Genomic DNA, 15,158 nt, shown 5'->3' with positions numbered 1-15,158 from the left:
GTGTCCTCGCTTTTGGAACCCTTTAAAATAATGAAGATATTGCTATACATGTTCTGCTAAATGTTATTGCAAAACTATTATTATTCCCAAACCCAGCACAGCAGCATACTTTCCAGTCCCCCCCCCCATAAAAAACACGAACATTTTTTCATGGGATGATTATGAATCTAATGTAATTGTCTGAAACTTCAGTGAGTTATCACAGGCAAATTTCTCATCATCTTTTTCATTTACTGCCTGTGATTGGGGAAGGGAAATGGCAGGACAAGCTGCTGCTTGTATTGACCTCCAGCATTTGTGGTTTATGGCACTTATCTAGCAAATTCTCAGATTGTTAAAGGTATTATGTGGTTTGCTATGAGTTTATTGAAGGCAGATAGAGCAGCGTGGCTTAGGAACATGGGAATTGTCAGTTGTCTGCTCTGATAAGAACTATAAAGCTCTGTTTACATGGAAAAGTGCTATAGAAATGAAGATTATGAATAAGATTGCCAACATACAGATCTTCAAAGAGGCACAGAATAAGTTTTGGTCCAGAACAATACATTGGCCCTGATGTGACCGCCCACAACCTGGTGTGATAGAAAAGATGTTGGGTGCCCTTTGCCTCCACTTGATAACTCAAAGAACCTATGGATCTGGCCACACTAATACCTGTTCCTATGAAAAGTGTGCTCTCTGAAAGTTTTTTTCTCTCTGAAAGTTTTTTTAAGTAGAAATGGTGGCACAGAGGTTGCTTAAATTAATGTTTCTCTCCCGCAAAGAAGATAAACAGAGCCTCCATCCTGTTGATACCACCATAGAGGCCCGCTTTATAGATTCTTTGAAGTACATGATGGAGGTCATTGCCAGCTCAGCTTCTGTGTGAAGACTGTTGTTTATATTACTAATATATGCACCAGAGTTCTCATTGAGAAGTCTTCTCACTGTACTTTTAGATGTTGCTCAGCATTGAGAAGGTGAAGAATGACCTTACATAACTCATCAAAGTCTGCCAGGACAACTTTAAATCTGCATAATTTGAATTTCCCTCTGTATTGTTATTTTCTTTAAATTGTCCTTCCACAATCCCAGAATCTTATACAAGCACTGTATGCTGTAGGAAACCTCCCAAATCACAGAATAGCTCACATGGGGTTTCATCAGAAATGTTGATGTTACACACAGTACATGTAGCAATTCACTGAGAAGGAACAAGGCTGACCTATTTCAATATAGACCCACTTCTTAACATATGGAGGTCTATGATTTGGAGAAATGTTTTCTCAAAGACAACAATGGAAGCATCCTGATAACATTTGTTTATTGGCAAATGTTACTGGCAAATACCAAAATGTATGTACTATCTCTGCGAGGAGGTAACTGATGCTACAGGCTAGAGTCCAAAATAAATAACCACAGGCAAATTATTCAAAGGTTTCTATTGGAAGAAACTGAAGGGAGGAGGCATTTTCAGGAAGAACTCTAAATTTAGAGAAACAAAGTAGTCAGTCCTCTGTTCCATGTAGAGTTGCTGAAATACTATAGCCAGATAATAGAATGTTTGCAAAAAGTGAAAGAGGAGCAAAGTGATAGTGTTTTGGCAGTATGCCAAAGTTGCTCTATGAAGAGCAACTGAGATGTGGAAGCCAATCGGTGTCTGCCCTACAGATGTGAAACCAGAATCAATCAAGTGAGTGATGAGGTGCTCAGTGACTTCCAGATCCATCCAGGTGTGAGAAAAATGCTATTTCTGAATCAGCAACAGAGGTGTGCTAAGTATTCACATGATGGGAAAGAACTAAAGAAAGCTCAAAATAAATAACTCCATGCCCTTGGAAATATTTCTAGCTAATTGTAGAAACTGAAAAGAAGAAGAGTTGGTTCTTATATTGCCGCTTTTCTCCACCCAAAGGAGTCTCAAAGCGGCTTACCTCCCCCCAAAGTGGCTTTCCTCCCCCCACAACAGACACCCTGTGAGGGAGGTGAGGCTGAGAGAGCCCTGATATTACTGCTCGGTCAGAACAGCTTTATCAATGTTGTGGCAAGCCCAAGGTCACCCAACTGGCTGCACATGGAGGAGATACTTTCTGAAACTGATTTCAACTAATTTTTTCCCTTTCCTATCCTCCATCTTCTCTTTTGTTTGATATCCTCTTGAGATTCAATATTGTTCACATTTGTTTTCTGATTGGTATTTGCATGCTGATGTTTGACAGCTTTGGAGCTTTAGGACCTGCCAGTGGCCATGTGTATGACAAGCCCCTCCATGCCTCTTAATTAGTTTTCACAATTAAAACTGTATCCTGTGAATCTCTCTTTAGAAGTGAATGGAAAAGATAATTTCAGCTGTATGCATCTACATGAGATGTAGTTTATTACTATTGTAACCATTTGTTTGTTTCTTCCTCTCCTCCTTTAGCCATTAGGTTTGGAAGAATGCCACAAGCCGAAAAGGAGAAGCTCTTGGCAGAAATTTCAAGTGACATCGACCAACTAAACCCTGAGTCTGCTGATCTGAGGACCCTCGCTAAGCTCTTGTATGATTCCTACATAAAGTCCTTCCCTCTGACCAAAGCCAAGGCGAGAGCAATCTTGACGGGAAAGACAACAGACATATCAGTTAGTTCTCTCTATTCTTTTATTTAAGCAAATGATTTACCATACCGACAAATCCGTATTGTTGTTTTATTTTTATTTAACAACAACAAAAAAAACAGCCTCCTGCGCTTGGCTATTGCATATTTCAGTCCAGGGCTGAAACACAGGAAATGTTTTTAGATAGGATAAGTAAACATCATTTGAAATAACCTAATAAAATATTTGAATGCAGTACAAGAATGTGAAGGTCAGCATAACCTTGCTGTCCTCTTTGAGCTCGGCTTCTTCCTGTTCTGTCACCCCTTTTCCATAGGTTATCTCCCACATTATCCTACAAGACTATCTGTTAGAGAAAAGGCTCTAATATTCATTCCAGACATCCTTAGAGCAGTACTAAGTAGCTAAGACCATCAAGAGCCATTCTTACAGTGCTGGTCATTCTAACGTTCCTTTCTTAAATGTACTGGATGTTTTATGACAGTTCTGCTGCTGAACTCTGCCGAGCTAATACTAAAAATCATAGAATAGACTAACAGGACTAACAGGATATGGTTGCCCTTATCTGGAATTTATGGATACTGATAAGTTGATAATTAGAAATATATTCATTTAATAAGAAGAAAGACCATCACATTTGTGCCATTTGATTTCGATTTTGACTTCTTATAATACTAAAATTCAGTCATGACTGCAGGATTGAAATGATGGATCAGTTAGTACTTTATTATAGGGGAAATGTGAGATTGTTTTCTTGGTTGGGAAAAGCTTTTCAAGGAGAGATTGGTGTAAGATGTAGAACTTCGTGTGTATTCCGATGGGCATGTGACATTCCTGACTCTATATAATTTTGCCATAGGCTTCAATGAATAGGTAGAGCATGTACCCTTTGTACAACCATCATTAAAATTAACGAGAAAGCCACTACAAGCAGTGGTAATTCTCTGAGCGTATTAGAACATGCATACCCACAAAAAAAAAATTGAATTCATCAGTTTTTATCAAAATGGAAAATATCTCCTGTTTAAATGGTCATATTTGACACAACTTTCCAATGCATTTAGTAGGCCTATTAATAAGAAAGGATTTCACACTTTAGTTGACTATATATCAGTTGTAGAAGTATGGCTGAGTCAATGAAAGCCTGTCTTTGCTTAGTTGAACTTAACATAAAATGCACCCAGTTTCTCCCATTATCCCCAGAACATCAGCATTTCCACCACACATTCTCTTTGATAAAAATTAATTGTATTATGATTTACTCATCTGCTGCCTATATTAAATATATTTCTATTATTAATATTTATTTAGTAATTTTCCCACTTGTCTTGTTTCCACTTGTCTTGCGGAGAGGCATTCTGGATCTGTGAATGAGGGCCACTTCTCTCCAGACTTATTTAGGCATAGGTACAAGAGTACAAAATATGCATTTGTCACATCAGACATGAAGGATACACATGCATGTATAAATTTCAGGTTTTTATTTTCAGAATGCTCATAACTGGTGATCATAAGAGATCTTCACCACCATTCATGAATATTTTTATGAAAAAGACTATGATGTTTTACATAATGCCCCCCTCATACCTAGTGCAGTATTTGTGTAATTTATACTCTGGTGTTTATAGTTCTGAGATACTTAAGACTTAAATTAGGTTCCCCAAAACTGTGGCACAGTCAAGTACCAGTAGGGAGGGACAGGGTTGTGAGGTCTAAGATGGGAAACTCTTGGAGATTTGGGGATGGAGCCTGGGGCGGACAGGGACTTCAGTGGGGTGCAATAGCATAGTCCACCCCCCAAGCATCCATTTTCTCCAGTGGAACTGATATCTGTAGTCTGGGGATGAGATGTAATTCCAGGGGATCCCCAGGTTCCATCTGGAGGCTGGCATCCCTACCCAAAAACTACAGTTGCCAGAATGTTTATTTACATTAGAAGTGGCTGTGACCAGGTTAATCCAATTTATAATCCTATAAATTTAAATATAAATAAATAAAACGAAATCCATAAAATGTCCTATTTTAAGAAAGTGGGTTAAAAGACTAACACCAGGACCTAGTGTTTCTTAAAACAAGGTACAGATAGAAGGGGAAGGGATCTAAAGGCCTTAAAACTGACATAATTTATCCTGCCTTTTTATGTGCTCGCCAGCATTAACATCTATTAGACAATTGCATAAGTACTGCTTTATATATGAAAACACTGATGCTAAATTTGATTAGTAACAATTTTGTTCCTAATCCCTCAGGTACTTTTTAGATAGATGTTGTGATGCCCAAACCTGCGAATACATACAAAGAAAAAAATGCGAAGGCCGTATTCTGTTATACGTTTAAAGGAAATATTAAAAACAGGCAGAGACTTGCTCTGTGTTTGTTACATCAAATCTAAAACTACAATCTCTGCATATATATAAAACCATGGAGAACTTAGCCTAAGAAATATGAGAATCTGTTTCTAATAGAAAGTCAAATATAACTCTTTCAGAAGGAAGAGAACAAAGAAATTAGAATTACAGCACATAAAAAGCATTTATGTATGTAGAATATATTGCTGTGTATAACCATATAGTAGTATGAAACAGTATATTATTATCCACATTATAACACAATAAAACATTTAGCATTTTGTAGAATATAGCTAACTTCCTTGTTCTCTCCCTTATTGTTGAGCAGTTAGTTATGTTAATTTATGCAATGAATTGGCCCTAAAATGTTTTATTATGCCATTGTGCATTGGAAAACTGCAATTGTACTATTTGTTCAACATGGAAGGACTCAACAGAGTAAAAAAAAACTTTTTTTCCTCGTGACTTGGAAAGCATGCGTAATAAATATGAGCGACATTCCTTCTTACATTGTATTGCATCTGAACAACATTATACCTTGTTATTGGGCACGAGTTAAGTGTTATCAAACTGAAGGGCCAAGTAAATATCAAAACTTTTGCTTTTAGCTCTTCCCCTGAATCAGTGGGATATAAGAGGGCCTTTTGCTGGCACCATTCTGACTATTGCCTTCTTGCCAGTGGGGTTTGGATCTAGCATAGTCTCATATAAAGTTAGTTTGCAATAACTCATGTGTTTCATTGTCCTGTCTCAAAGCAGTGCTGGGATTATTTTCAGCATTGTTCTAAAATACAGCTTTGGCTAGGCTTACTTGCATGAATCCCAGTTTACAGTATGGTTCTGGCTGCAATATTAATTACCAAATATAGGCTCCAGGAAGTATGCAGTGAATTCATCAAATTCCTGAGAATACTGGCTTTTATCCTACCATTCCGCTCAGCAAAATTTGAAACCTTCTTCCAGTTTGAGGAGCCTTTTTTCAAAGGACAAGCCATTCCCATTCAAAGAAGATCCCTTCCGTTGGAAGAAGGTTTCCTGCTTTGCGAACATGTGTGGTAGGATAAACGCCACTGCTTTTGTTTAAAATAAGGGCATTTGGTTAATTAACAAGTGACCTCTAAAGAAACTGAAGTTAGTGTGGGATGGGGAGCAGTTGGCAATGACTAGAATGAGAATGCATAGTCAACTGTAGTCTGACAGCCCACTGACAGACCTTAATGGCCTGCTGCTGCAGCCACTGTAGTTGCAGGCATTCTTGCAGTGGTTTTAGAAGTTTCTTGTGTTAAGTGTCGACCTGAACAGGCTATACCAGGGATCATCAGCCCCCAGTCTGCGGCCCAGTGGCGGGCCGCAAAGGCCACGGTACCGGGCCACCGCCAGCCACGCCTGCCTTCCCCCGCCGGCAGCAAGAAGGAAGGGAAGAGGCAGGCGCAGCCACCGGCATGGCAGTGACACAAACGCGCATGCGCGCTGTTGCTGCGCATGCGCGTTACCGCCACCTGGTGGTGAAAACACGCATGCGCGGCAATTGCGCGTGCGCGTTTTCGCAGTACCCAGGCCGTCGGCTCTTCCCTCACTCCGGAGGCGGTCCCTGACCTGAGAAAGGTTGGGGACCGCTAGGCTATACTACCAGAGGGTAGCTGTATAACAATTGAATCTGAACTAACTAAATGGGATCTCGTGATGCTTGAATGTCATGCCAATTGCACTGCCCACATAAATTATATAGCATGTATATTCATTTGACATTATTTGCCTCTGAACATTGCAGAAGCAGCCACCAAGCTACAGCCTACCAGCATAAAGCTATAAATGGAGAGACACCCCTCTGAAAATTACCCAGTCATCTCAAGTTTAAGTTTGAGTACTATAGTCAGAGTAAATGCTCTCATTCAGTAAATAATGAGTAAAACTTTTATTATTATTTGTACTGTAGCGGACTTTGTGCTCAGATACATCAGAGTGTTTACTATGGCCGCAGTTTTAAAGTTATGTTCCTCAGTTCAATTCTGCTCACATCTGCGTCACATGTAAATGATTGGTAATGCTCAAGTAGTCCATGGAATTACTAAGTAACCAAGATTTTTCTGGAATGTCCACCACTCACTGGCCATGGTAGGTTACAGAGTCCATTTTGGCACCAGTGTGTATCTTCCTCTGTTAAATAATTGCTGGTGACATTGCACTAGAGCTGTGGTGGGTTTCCTGAGCTCAGCTGTCTCTCTGCCAACCCAGAAAGTCCTAGAACCAAAATATTAGCCACACATCTTCTTAACTGGGGTGAAATAGTTTACTACTCCATTACTCCCAAGCTTCAGCATAGGTGGACTGAGTCTTCTTCATCTGAATATATTGCTCCAATTCTATACCTAATGTCCTTTTCCATATAGCATAGCAGTGAATAGGGACAGCATCATCAATGACATATTGCTAAAGTGGCTGTGAGAGCAATCCATGTTGCAATGAAGAAACAATAATTATGCATATACAATGTTAAGGCAACACCTTGATTTTAAGTACAGATACTCTGGCATATTAATGTGCTTTGGAAATTGCAGCCATGCCTCCTGATCCTTAAATGTATTTACCTTAATTTGATGGAATTAAGATGTGTTTTGCATACATAGGATCATTACTTATTAATAATATAACGTGCTGATTTACATGTGTGAAGAAGCTAAAATGCATAAAGGAACATTCATGAGGAGTGAGAATGATGTTGTAAGCCACTTTGGCTTCCCACTGGAGAGGAAAGTAGGGTATAAATAATAAATAAATAAATAAATGTTCCCAGTTGACATTTCCTTAAGCAGAATATTTTTTTTAGTGATGGTTGTTCACATATTCCCCTGTAAGTATTGCACTGAGTTTTATTCATACATGTGTTCAGTAGTGATTTTTGTGCTACTAAATATATTGATCATGATATTACTACAAATCTTTCAGTATTTAAGCTTTGCAACGTTATAATAGATATTATTATAAATCTCTTTCTACGGAAAATACATCTCCACATATCACACATTTGATTTTTGAAATAAATAGTTAAATTTAGGCTTAAAGACGTGACACTGGTCTCAAAAAATATGATTTTTTCAAAGCTGTTTCATGAGCCTAGGAATAAAACAGGTCATTGAAATAGTGTGTTGGTACAATGTGATTCTCAAATAATAAAATCTTCCCAGTTTTTCCATAACTGCTGCTACTTTATGCTTATCTTTAGGGAAATTATGGATTTATTTACAGGAACAAAAAAATTAGCTTGTTATCTTAGAGCAATTTACTAAAATGATTTCCTCCAAAACCCTAGTGCCCTTGCTAATGATGGCATCAGACTTTGTTATCATGGAAATAGCTGAAACCTGTTGGTTTTCCTCTTTTTCTTACTGTGCTATCAAGACAGAGTTATACTGTTAAATTGAATTTGAAACCCATTGACTTCAGTAAAATTTAAAGAATATAAATCTGTTTACGATTCCACTGTAAGGCCACTCCTAAAATGATCACCATCACTAACCATTAATAGGATATATACATGCACCCTATAAATTTATTTCCTTTTTTTCAACTATGACTTATCCTCTCAAGTGTCAATGTACTTAAGAATCTGCAGCACATCCTAATGCCTTACAGAAATGAGACATGAAATGTCCATTCCATTTTTCATTTCAGCCATTTGTCATTTATGATATGAATTCTTTAAGGATGGGAGAAGACCAGATCAAGTGCAAACATCTGACCCCCATGCAAGAGCAGAACAAAGAGGTAGCCATTCGCATTTTCCAGCGCTGTCAGTTTCGCTCCGTGGAGGCTGTTCAGGAGATCACCGAATTTGCAAAAAGCATTCCAGGCTTTGTGAGTCTAGACCTGAATGACCAAGTAACTCTCTTGAAATATGGCGTCCATGAAATCATCTATACTCTCCTGGCATCCATGATGAATAAAGATGGTGTTCTCATTTCAAATGGACAAGGATTCATGACGCGGGAGTTTCTGAAAAGTCTGCGGAAACCTTTTTGTGACTTTATGGAGCCGAAGTTTGAGTTTGCTGTCAAATTCAATGCACTGGAACTAGATGACAGTGATCTGGCAATATTTATAGCAGTCATTATACTCAGTGGAGGTAAGTGTGACAGAGCCATAGTTATCCTTGAGCTACAAGGAGCCTTGAAGCAAGAGTGGATGCCTTGTGTCCCCTCAAACAATACTCAGCCAACCCATCATGTATTTTATGAGATGCTTCATGACCTCCTTGTTATTTAGTTCCAAGCATGTAAATAAAACAGGATCCCATGTGTGATTGATGGGTCTTGACTGCAAATATTGAACAGATTTGTCTTTACATCTCCATAGTGAACACTGTAATGATGTTTGATGAGGAACTTCTGACTTCTAAAACTCAGTTCACTTTACATATTCCCAAAAAAGGCTGTGATCCAGTGGCATGATCACACAGCCAATGAGGACAGTTGGAAGGATGACCCATATTATGTAGAAGTCCTTGGGACAATCCTGCCTATCCTGCTGAGAATGTATGCATGTTGCATCACAACATATATTAGAGATTCAAGAAGAGCCATTATAGATCTAAGGAAATTCTCACAGTGAAGGTACTTGGATATATCATCTGAGTTCCCACTGACCCTCATTCTCTCTCTCATTCTCTCTCTCTCTCTCTCTCATGTGTTTTACATTATTTGACATATATCAAATTTAAAAGTACTTAAATTGCTAGTTGGCACTTTCATTAATTTAAAATGTAGCACAGTTGCATGTTTTCATTAAACTGATTAAAGCCACATTTAGCAAGTATCTCTGCCCTCAGAATGCCTTTACTTGAATAGGTTTTTCAAGCAAGTTTGGGCCCTGTGGATTAACTGAGTAAAAGTGAGTGTGATACTTAGTGTGATCCTTGGAAGGTTGTGCAGAAGTGTTTTTGAGCCAAAAGGACCTTTAGAATATAGGCCAATTGAGAGAATTTTACCGTATTAATTAAAAACTTACATATGAGAAACTGACTGTTCACTCTCCCATTCTTGGAAAAGTATTCTTAACTGGAAAACCAAATTCCATATGAATTCAGCTATGTTTTATTTTTTGTTGTTGGACAATATAGTGTGGTCTTTGTAATTTTTAATTTAAGCTCCCAGGAGTATAACTCTCTCCAAAGTCTTTTAATTATTTTGAGCCTGATTCATTGACTAATAGCAATATTAATTTGGCAGAGTTGCGTCATTAATTATACCAACAGTGTAGCAGAGAATTACTACATAGCCCCAACTTTAATCTTCAGCTTCTCTGAAGCTAATCCAATTGCTATATATAAAAATTATACCCAGTTCTCCTAATGCTTTCTGGTTTGAGGCATCAGAGTAGGAACCCTCCATGCCTACAAAAGTGTAGTTTAAAATGGCAGATGCTTACATCTTAGGGAAAGTCCACACTTTCTGCAATCTGCTAAAGATTCTATGTATAATCCTTATGGTTTCTGGCAGCAGCAACCCCTTTCGTTTCTGGTGGTTCCATTTTAATCCTTCCTTAATTTTGTCTCCGCTTTTGCACTATGAAGGTATTTTTCCTGCTCTATAAGTCCCCTTAAGTAATGTGATAAGCACTCAGAAGGAGTTAAAAACGGAACACTTCTTTGCCTCTAGCTGCTACCTCCTCCCTTCTCCTAGACTCCCTTGACATATTTTAAAGTGATAGGGATGCTGGATTCTTTTTTTTTTTTAAACCAATCTAAGGGACCGTTGCTTTTCTTTCTTTGAAAAAGAGAGAGAAAACTCCAGAATACCTGGCATATACGGCATATAGGCTTTAAATGCACTGTGTTCAAGGTGGCTTAGTAAGGTGTTAGTCTGGAGATCACAGCTTTGTGGGTTCAAGCTTTGCTAAGGGTCTTCTTAATTTTTTCCCACATAGGAGTTGTTTGTTTTTTTACTTTTGAAAAGTAAATGGACCATTTTTAAAACATGAGTTTTCAAAAGCAGAGAAAAAGGTCAAAAGTTTTAAATGACCTTTTCAAAAGTCAAAAAAGAAATTGCCCAGCTGGGGCGTAAAGGGCAGGGGGAAAGAGCAAAGAGAGGGGATCTCCGGCACTGTCATGCCCGGCAGCAGGCTGAGCCCTGTCCTTTGCAGAGGAGGGAGTCAGCTTTGGGGTGCTGGAATTGAGGAGTGGCAGGGAGTGACAGATAGGGTGAAGTTCAACAGAAAAGGGGTTGAGAAGAAAGAGAGGGACATGGAGGAAGATTGATAGAGGAGGGATAGGGAGAAATAGAGGGGCATGAGGGAAGATTGTCAGAAAAAAGGTGCATGGAGAAAGAAGGGGAAGATTGATAGAGAAGTGGGGATGAGGAAAGGAAGCAAAAAGGATGCCCCTCCCCACCCCTAAACCTAACCTTAATGCTAGCACCCTTTAGAATTTCTCTTGAAATTAAATTATTTATTTATTTATTTATTTAAAGCATTTATGTGACACTCTTTGTCCCCACAGAGTCCTCAAGGAGGTACATATTTTTAAATGATAAAAATGAAAGCATTTCAAACATTAAGAACAACATTTAAATATAAACATATTTATTTATTACATTTCTATACTACCCTTCCCCATTTAACACAATTATCAATCCACATAACACACAACTGGAGAGAAGAGTTAATAAGTCCTAATAAGGAAACACCAAACAAAACAAAAATGTGGGATTCAGTTTATTTTCTTGGGGGCATTTAATACATTCCAAGACTAAATGTCTTTAATATGTTATTCATAATTTTATTTTAAATTCCTGCTGAGCTATCTAAGTCCCAGTCAAGCCAAATATTATCTGTTCCTCATAGTAAATATTGCTTAAGAGTAATATTGTAAATATTTCACCAAGAATAATGGAATTAGGACTAATAATGAGAAAAATATTTTATTACAGAATAATATTACTTTAAAATTAGAGACATCAGTTATTTCTTTATGTTAGAAGAAGAAAAAGAAATGCTTCTTAGATGGCGCTTTTCTCAACCAGAAGGAGTCTCAAAGCGGCTTACATTTGCTTTCCCTTTCCTCTCCCCACAACAGACACCCTGTGAGGTGGGTGAGGCTGACAGAGCCCTGATATTACTGCTTGGTCAGAACAGCTTTATCAGTGATGTAAAAATAAATTAACTGAGAGGGGTAGGTTCCAGTGAAAAACACGAATTGTGAAACAGTACAGATGCACTTGGACAACAATGGAAATAATAAATCAAGGAAAAATAATCTATCTTCAATTTCAGTTGTTTTTTTAATCTTTCATATAAGTCCCAACGCGTTTCACCTGTTGGCTTTATCAAGGGACAAATATAAGTGTTTCAAACACACTTCTTATATGCAAAAAACTTGTCTCTTGGATAGTATGTAAGGTCGTATTAATCGTAGCTCTTAGCTAATGGCGTTCCAGACTTGCCAGATTAGAAGTTAGTTTTCTTAACTACTACACATATAAAGTTTCCATGACAAACTTTAAAAACTTTAGTTCTTCTTAAAAGGCTGGTTTTCTATGTTACAGTTACCATATCATAATATTTATATTCAGAACAAGAATCTTTTTCCTGAACCTCTCTGTTTCAGATCCTTTCTTGATCTGGCTGAGATCAGAAAAAGGAGCATTCAGTACTTTATTGTATTTGAAATCCTTAGATATTCCAGATGAAGTGTTTATGCTATATCTTCTCCCCATACCTAGTCCAGCTGTTTAAAAAATCTGCTGTATTGACTCTTCAAATGTATAGGCTATGCTAGCTTTCCTATAACTTAGGATGACTGTTCTACTAATACACACAACCGTTTTCACAAAGGAGACGAAAGCTGAGAATCTTACCTGCAAAAAGCTCTAAACAGAATTACAAAAATGCATGTTTCTAGATTTCACTGCTGCCCTCCGCCTCACCATAAGGGATGATCATGCTATAGCCACTGCCAGTTTGATTCTGTCATTTTAATGGCTTCTTGAGAAAACCTGGTCTATGTCATATCTTATACAAGTGTGACATAGACTAAGCTTTCTCAATCAGAGTTTAATGAAAACCTGGAGTTTCCTGAAAGCCCTGGAAGAGCTACCCGAATGGGTGGTAGCTAATTAATTTTTAATATATTTTTAAAATCTGTTAAACATTTATCAGGTGAGATGACCATACATGGTCATGTCACCCCCCCCAAAAAAAATGGCCAGTGATAGTCCTGGAGGGGGTGGGGATGTACACAACTATGATTCCCAACCATATTTTCCATGATTGCACCACTTCTAGGGTTTCTCAAAGCCTGATGAATGTTTCAGGGGTTTCTCAAGCCCTGTGTGGACATAGAATAACACACATTGTTTGCAGGTATTAGTGTTACATAACAGTACTAGAGTTTCTTCTGAAAACTCAGCATTAAGCTTAGCACCAAGTGATTTGAGTTTAGTGCATTAGTTGATCCCAAAAAAAATCTCTGTACAGAGACCACTGTCTTAATAGTACACACATATACACACATTATTTTAAGCCCCACTGGGGAAATGACAAGTTATAAAGCAGTCACTGTAGCCCCAGTCCATATTGCCCACCAGAGATGATTTTAGATGCAAATAACTGTATCCTACATGACATTTGACCTTTAGAAGCCATGGCCTGAGTGACATTAATACTTCCCTGGGCATAGCTTCCGGTTCTTAAAACGCTTCTCTCTCTATGCTCCAACTGTCTTTCCTGATTACCTATTTCAGTTATTCACAACAAAAAATTGCATTGAACACAAATGAAACTTCTGTAAAAACAAAAAAACATGGAGTGAAGTATTTTTATTAACCATAGGCTGTAAATCTAAATATAAATGCTTATTTAAATAGAGGCACAGCCATTAATTTTCCCCATTGTTTGTTAATTAAGCACACAAACTTCCATTTTTCCAAGTTTCTTTCTTTGTGGTTTCTCTTAACATTATTCTTTTTATTTGCTAACACCCAAGAACAGGAAAATATAAAATTATTTCAAGGAATGCTCTATTTAAATTAATTATTAACAGAGATTTTAGCTACTCAGAGAGCTTTAGTTAATCTGACCTTTTACTTTGGGCATATTCACTTTGAGAGAATGAGAAACACTCAGGTATGAACTGCCAGATTTCTCATTTTCTATCAAGAATATGTTTTTGGGGAGGGGTATTTGCTCCAATTTTTTTTTTAAATCAGGGTAGAAACAGATACATTTTACAGTACACTTGGCTGTTTCCAATGCTTAAAATATCTGGAACTTAATATTGCTGAGTCTCTAATCAAAATTTGTGTTTTGGTTCTGTTGTTGCTCTAACCAAGTGGGAAAGATTCCTGTTGGCAGCAGAAAACAGAACCCGCAGTAATGGGTTTAAACTACGTGGGGGACAATATCAGCCAGATATCAGGAAAAAATGTTCACAGTCAGAGTAGTTCAGCAGTGGAATAAGCTGCCTAAGGAGGGAGTGTGCTCCCCCTCACTGGAAGTCTTCAAGCAGCAGCTGGACAGATACTTATCCTGAATGCTTTAGGCTGATCCTGCATTGAACAAGGCCCCTTCCAACTCTCTGATTCTGTGATCATTGTTGGCCTAAGAATTTTGTTAAAAATTCAAGTTTGTCAATATGGAGCACAGTCTGAATTTTAAGTAAGCTGAGTAATATAAACAGGAAGCAAGTACAGCTCCCCTGTTTCCTATTATGTCCTGATGAGCAGCTTCTACATATTCCAAAGCTTGAAAACGTTAGTATAGGACTGTGATAAACCATTTGTCACTACATAGATAGCTTCCTGTATGTTCTGTGGAAAAAGCCATATTGGCCCACACAAAATCCAAAGCAGCAAAATCTATGCAGCGATGGTGGTAAAAAGTCGTGGTGAAAAGTCGCAGCTGACTTATGGTGACCCCATACGGTTTTTAAGGCAAGAGACACTCTGAGGGGTTTTTTTGTCATTGCCTGCTTCTGGTTGGTATCCTGTAAAATTACTAGTGAGGGACAAACCTATAATTCCTTCTAATTTGGGCCAATGAAAATGGCCCTATGTATGTACTGTCACCATGATAAAAAGAGATGTGGCAGCATTCAGTATGAGACTAAAACCTGAGGATAACTGGCTCTCTAAATGACTAGAATGACCATATTAGAGTTTGAAGGTAACAAACTACAGTATTTGCTAACCAGTTCCATTCTACTTAAATAAAGGCCAACCCATTATAATTTTGTTCTATTTT

The 15,158-nt window shown here is 38.0% G+C and overlaps 1 protein-coding gene across 5 annotated transcripts in view; it reads left to right on the top strand.

Moving 5' to 3' along the window:
• PPARG (peroxisome proliferator activated receptor gamma) overlaps positions 1-15,158 on the top strand; it is a 75,186-nt gene that overhangs the window by 53,913 nt on the left and 6,115 nt on the right. For 4 of the 5 annotated variants that reach the window (XM_077325655.1, XM_077325657.1, XM_077325658.1 and 1 more), the window contains exons 5-6: positions 2,402-2,601; positions 8,598-9,048. In XM_077325655.1, coding sequence (XP_077181770.1) covers positions 2,402-2,601; positions 8,598-9,048 — 651 coding nt within the window. The remainder of the gene's footprint in view (positions 1-2,401; positions 2,602-8,597; positions 9,049-15,158) is intronic. The other variant, XM_077325659.1, reaches the window with a different exon arrangement.

This window comes from Paroedura picta, chromosome 3 (assembly GCF_049243985.1).
Source record: "Paroedura picta isolate Pp20150507F chromosome 3, Ppicta_v3.0, whole genome shotgun sequence".
NCBI lineage: Eukaryota > Metazoa > Chordata > Lepidosauria > Squamata > Gekkonidae > Paroedura > Paroedura picta.
This window is presented reverse-complemented; position numbering and strand designations above follow the sequence as displayed.